This window comes from Formica exsecta, unplaced genomic scaffold, assembly GCF_003651465.1.
Source record: "Formica exsecta isolate Colony F162 unplaced genomic scaffold, ASM365146v1 scaffold367, whole genome shotgun sequence".
Classification (NCBI taxonomy): Eukaryota; Metazoa; Arthropoda; class Insecta; order Hymenoptera; family Formicidae; genus Formica; species Formica exsecta.
This window is the reverse complement of record NW_021850913.1, coordinates 63,059-69,339: the sequence shown is the minus strand read 5'-3', so window position 1 is coordinate 69,339 and position 6,281 is coordinate 63,059. Positions and strand designations below refer to the sequence as shown.

Here is a 6,281-nt window from a genome sequence, read left to right as displayed (position 1 = left end):
ACATTGTTTAAAAATTTATGTTATTGTAAATGTGTAAGGGTGATAAAAAAAATCAATCGCGTGCGAGAAGACTTAAATTTTATAATTGTTACACATACATAAAAGAGATTTAGTTTTTATACTTATTATTATTTTTATACTTATATTTATAATTGTCAATCATATTTATTGTTATTAAATATAACTATTCTTCTGTGTGCCATAATTAATAAAACAAAAATTTGTTTTCAATACATTATATTTGAAATATATATTTCAATTCATTAGATTAGTACAATTTATTTACAATTTACCCAAAATTATGCTTTATATCTAGATTCTTCAATTCTTAAATCATATGCTTTTGCCATTCAACAGCTCCAACAGTATTAAAATATCGTTTGAGTTCATTACGAATATGAATGGCATTTCTATTAGGTCTTACATTAATAATTTCTAAATCGCGTAAGTGTGCATTATTATTTCTCCATTCACCAGGTGATATTGTACGATTTTCTACATTTTCAATGTCTATTGTTCCATGTAAATATGCACCATTTTCGCGACAGAGATAATTATGTAAGGCACAACATGCAAGGGTAATAATTTGAACAATATCAACTGATAAGTATATTGTTGACAAAAGAACACGAAATCTATTTGCTAATATTCCAAAACTATTTTCAACAATTCGCCTCCCTTTACTGAGTCTATAATTGAATATTTGTTCATCATGAGTCAAGTTTCGTGACGGATACGGTTTCAGTATATGCTTTTGCAAAGGAAAAGCATTATCCGCTAATAAAACATACGGCATAGATTCATCCATGCCAGGCAAAGGCTTATCTTCTGGTATGTTAAGTGGATTTTGAGAATTATTTAATAGTTGTGCGAAATCACTATTACAAAAAATTCCTCCGTCGTTTATTCTGCCATTAACGCCAACATTGACATATATAAATTGATAAAGAGCGTCAACTACTGCTAATAAAACAATGCTGTTGGTACCCTTGTAGTTATAATACATTGATCCGTCCTTAAGTGGCACTTTGAATTCTATATGTCGCCCATCCATAGAGCCAATACAATTTGGAACATTCCATAGTTGAAAATAATTATTTGCAATTTCTGTCCACTCTTCATTTGTACCTGGTGTCTGTAAAAATTATATGTTAAATATATCTTCATTATTAATTTCAGAAGTTCATATATCGTGTTTTATTTATTTACCTTTAAATAATCTCTTCGAAGTACTTCATAAATAATACGACTTGTTTCAGGAATGATACGAGAAATGGTACATGCTGGAATTCTCATAGAATATTCTAAACTTCTATAAGCTTCACCGGTGGCTAAAAATCGCAGAGTGACTGATACACGATCTCTCGGCGAGATACATTCTCTCATGTTCGTATTTTGACGTTGTATAAATGGTTTCACCATATCAACAAGTTGATCATATAAATCAGTTCGCATTCTGAAGAATCTTTGGAAACATTCGCTGTCTTCGAATCTCAATTCTTTGTGCGCTAAATGAATTGTCCCCCTGAGATTTCGATTTCTTCGAACTATCCATTCGCGCATCCAAACCGATCGGCCACGTCGTTGCCGTTTGAATTCTTCTTGTTCAAGTTCCTCGTCTTGCTCAACAGCTTCGGCTAATAAAACAATAGCCATCAACTCTTTCAGTTTCCGCTTTTTATCGGTCATTTTTAAAAAAAATGTTAATTATAAATGTTTGGATGACACCAAGGCTCAAAAAATCTAAAAATTTCACACCATTCAAGTAAATATTGTCGTTACAGTGAGAAACAAAAACTTAATAATAAAATAAAAACTTACAGTTATAATTCAATATTTATACCCTTCCTTTTCAACAATATTAAAAGTACGATGTTTGTACGATGTTTATAATTTTATCTGTTTATTTATCACCTCAATTGTACACATTAAAATATATGTTGGTATTTGGTTAAAATTACGAGTCTAACTTCACATAGCTGATTGTAACACCATCTGCATTCAACAGAGGACAAACATCTGGTGATAAAAACTCTATCCGAAAACTCGATCCGAGTTCTCGGATCGTGAACACAGGCCTTAACAGAGTCTGACCAACTTGACAGTTTTGGCAAAATTCTGCGAGAGAGATAGAAATATACGCTATCTTACTTTAAATACGAACGCATGCGCATGACAGTACTGCCACTGTTGCTTATGAAAAGTGTCAGAATTGTGATCCGAAGTAATTTTGAACATTTTTGAAGAATAATTGTGCAGAATGGGTGGGTGTGCTGCACCTTTTTGCAATAATTCTGCAAAAAAAGATTATGCCATGAAAATATTTCCCAGAGATTCGCAACGTCGAGCTTTATGGGAACGAAATGTTCAACGCGAAAATTGGACAGCGACGAATAATTCATGTCTCTGCGAGGTTAAGTAATAATTTCTGATTTTATTGCTATACAATGTGAGACAATGCAAATAAAATATATATAAAAATTGTATAAATTGTATATAACGTAATATATATTTTCTATCATACAGGTACATTTTTTTCCGGAAATGTGGAAACAAAGACGCGATGGGAAGCAAAAATTAAAATCAGGAGCGATTCCAACAATATTTGGAATTTTTTTAAAAAAGAATACAGATATAAACAGAAATGAGCAAGCATCAAAGGAACATGCTAAAGAAGAGCAAGTGAGTATTGATAGATACATAAAAATTATAAAAAGAGGCAAACACTTATATTTTGTCAACTTTTGCAGAAGAGTATCAATAATATGTTGCAGGCAAACATTGAGGATTTGGAATATAATACAATAACAAACAACACTGCGGAGTGTATTAAGGTGCCTTTTCATGAGTCGCTGAAACCGATTGTTTGAGCGACAAAAATGATCACGTGACAACTTTTGTCGCTGAACTATACAGCGGTAATTTTTGTACATGAAAAGGGTAGCAGCAGCGACAAAATTGAAAGTTGATGACAGATTTTGCGTTATTTGTGTAATCAGTCAAGACAGATTTTGCGTTAGTTGTGTAATTAGTTATATTAATTTATACATTACGCAATGGCTTCTAGAAAAAAAAATATTACAATTAGCTATTAAATTGTAATCATATGATTCGAGAAAGTAAAATAAAATTTAAAAATGATATTATTTTTGCCATTACTTTACTATTGACAGGTCAAATTCAAAAAAAATATTATTCTAAAAAAAAGTTTTGGGTAGCACGGCTGTTTCAAAATCGTAACGAGTATGGATTTTATAAAGCTACCTTACCATATATAAGATTAGAAAGTGCAAGATTTATTAACTACTTTTGTATGTCATCAAAACAATTGGAAGATTTGATACAAATTGTTGCACCAAAACTCCAGAAGCAGACATTTATAAGAGAACCTGTCAATGCTGAAGAACGTTTGTGTTTAACTTTAAGGTTTGTTTTATTATATTTTTAAATGCACAAAAATATAAAAGCAACATACTAGACATCTGATTATATGGATGATTTAAAACTTATTACTAACTATTGTCTTTCACATATAGATATTTGGCTTCGGGCTACTCAATGATATCAATGTCATACCAATATTTATTAGGATATACAACAGTATGCAACATTATATCTGAAACATGTGAAGTACTTTGGAATATGTTGTGCCCAGTTGTTCTTCCACCTTCTTCAACCGAAGAAGATTGGCTTCGTATTGCAACAGATTTCGAACATCGATGCAATTTTCCGCATTGTATTGGTGCCATTGATGGAAAACATATTATTCTTCAAGTATGAATTTCAATAGTATTATCATATAGACATTACATTTCTGATATCTCTGATTTTTAAGTTAAATGTAATTATTATAATAATATTTTTTCAGTGTCCTGCTAATGCTGGTTCTATGTATTATAACTATAAAAACAGTCACAGTATTGTCTTAATGACAGTATGTGACACTAATTACTTATTTACATTTGTTGACATTGGAGTTTACGGTACACGCAGTGATGGTGGCATTTTCAAAAAATGTCAATTTGGTAAAAAGTTTGAACAAAAAAAGATGGATGTACCAGATGCAGACATTATTTCTGAAAATGGTCCGACATTGCCATATTGCCTCGTCGGAGACGAAGTATTTCCTTTAAAAGGATATTTGCTTCGACCATACTCAGGAAGAGGCGGATTGATTAAAGAAAAAAATATCTTTAATTATCGATTGAGCCGTGCTAGGCGAATTGTTGAAAACACATTTGGGATTCTTGCTAGCCAATGGCGAATATTGAGGAAGCCAATAATTGCAAAAGTGGAAACTGTAGAGAAAATTGTGCAAGCCATTGTGTGCTTGCACAACTGGTTACGCAAACAGGACATAAACGTTAATGAATATGTACCTATAAATATGGTTGATCATTTTGATGATCATAATAGTTTTATACCTGACACTTGGAGAATGGTTTTTGAAAACGGTTCCGCTTATCGTGAAATACAACGAGTAGGATCTTATATGACCAATAAAAAAAATATGGAAATACGGGATAAGTTTTGCACATATTTTAATAATGAAGGCTCTGTGCCATGGCAAAATAACTTTTGCTAAAAATGTATTTCCAAACATATAAAATATAGCCTCTTATATATTCTTTATATGCATACACAGATATATATTATATTTATATCATTGTTTATAAGAATGCTACATAAAAAACAATGTAAATAAAATAAAATGTTTTCTCTTTCTGTTAAATTTGTTCTCTAATTGTTTATTATTTTATTTTAAAATAATAAAATAAACTTAATATAAACTATATAAAAATAAACTTTGGTATAAGCTATATATACTATATAACATGTTTATAATAGTATTACGATTATAATAATATACTATTATCACATATCAAAAAATAAAGATAAAATAAAAACTTAATTTTCAGTCTCCTTAATAAGATTATATGTTATTTGAAATAGTTTCTGCGCTGCATTATCCAACATATTTGGTGGAAGTTTCCTCAATCTTTGTTCAACTACGGACACAATTGCGTCCACTTCGTCGTTTTGTGGAAGATCAGGCAAAGTAATTGGTGCTTGTTTACTTCTTTCACAAAAGGCATCAGCAATTCTATCAAGTGCTGAATTAAAATTTTTTTTATTTGTGCTTTGTTTCTTATTATAGTCTGAAAAATATAGTACACTTAATATATAATATAGGTAATATTATATTTATATATAGAATTATAGATAAAACATACTTTGCTGTCTATTTTCTTCTACATCTTCATAAATAGTAGCAGTTCAGTCATCATCAGCATCAGTTCGGCATGACACATTTGATTTGGTTCTATTAACAGTTAAGTATTGTTTTTTTTATTGTTTTATATACATTTATTTTCTGCATGTTTTTTATACAATTTATTTTATAATTTATTAATATATATTTAATTTATCTATTAATTTTTTATTTATTTAGTTAATTTTTAATTATTTATTTTTTATTGCATTACACAATGTAAAGAGATGTTGACATTTTATTATAAGTATTCCGGAGGAACAATATAATAAAAAAATACTTACGGTTTCTGTAAGCACAAGTCACGCAAAAACGAGAAATTATCGTAGTGTTGCCACTTGCTCATTTTAGCAGGTCTTTCTGATCCGCTAGCTAATGATTCATTGCTAACAATTCTTCTATATGTATCGTGCAGTGATTTAAACTTCGTCTTTGCTTCTTTGTCTGATAGTTTTCCTGGAAAACATCATATGTTATAAACAGATTTATATTAATAATTATTAAGTTGCATACTATTCCTATGATTATTTTATTATTGAATAAGTATTTGCTTACCATTTGATGCTTCGGAAATTTCTTTCCATAATTGTGCTGTTGATTTTCTGCTGCGGCGTGACAGATCCACTTGTGGATTCCATAATGCTTCGCGTACCTGTACTTCTAAAATTAATTGCTCTTCTAATTCTAATAACTCCTGTTTTCTGTAATACTTAATTTTTTTCTTATGTTTGTTATGTTTGTATTTAAACTTTCTTGAACCGTTATTTCTTGATCATTAATTGAACTTTGTCTTAATATACTTCTATCTTCGGTAAATATTTAGATTAACGTACCCACCTCCAATGACTTTGACCTTGACATATGTTGTCAAGGTCACTGTCCTGAGTAACATCCAAGAGGTTTTAACCGTCGCTCGTTGTTCGTTAAAAAGTTATTAACAAAAAAAGTTTGAGAAATATAGCAGTTATTTTAAGTATTCAAATGTGGAAATAGTACATGTATAAACAAA

General features: G+C 30.1%; 1 protein-coding gene and 1 long non-coding RNA gene across 2 annotated transcripts; one reads left to right on the top strand and one right to left on the bottom strand.

Annotated features, from left to right (window-relative positions):
* Positions 1–223: 223 nt before the first annotated feature.
* LOC115239220 lies at positions 224–1,306 on the bottom strand. Its single transcript, XM_029813618.1, has 2 exons — positions 1,210–1,306; positions 224–1,135 (listed from the first exon to the last, which is right to left on the bottom strand). Exons 1-2 carry the CDS (start codon positions 1,294–1,296, stop codon positions 329–331), a joined length of 894 nt encoding a protein of 297 aa, XP_029669478.1. The 5' UTR covers positions 1,297–1,306; the 3' UTR covers positions 224–328.
* A 21-nt stretch (positions 1,307–1,327) lies between these two features.
* LOC115239221 lies at positions 1,328–3,420 on the top strand. The gene is made up of 3 exons (XR_003884604.1): positions 1,328–2,413; positions 2,527–2,682; positions 2,751–3,420. It is a non-coding gene; the product is annotated as an uncharacterized LOC115239221 (long non-coding RNA).
* The last annotated feature ends 2,861 nt before the right edge of the window (positions 3,421–6,281 follow it).

What these genes read in the sequence shown, in the direction of transcription:
- LOC115239220 (XM_029813618.1), bottom strand. Translation starts at nt 1,296, where the DNA reads ATGAGAATTCCAGCATGTACCATTTCTCGTATCATTCCTGAAACAAGT. An exon ending in TTCGAAGAGATTATTTAAAG is followed by an intron (nt 1,136 to 1,209) that starts GTAAATAAATAA and finishes TAATTTTTACAG; the next exon opens with ACACCAGGTACAAATGAAGA.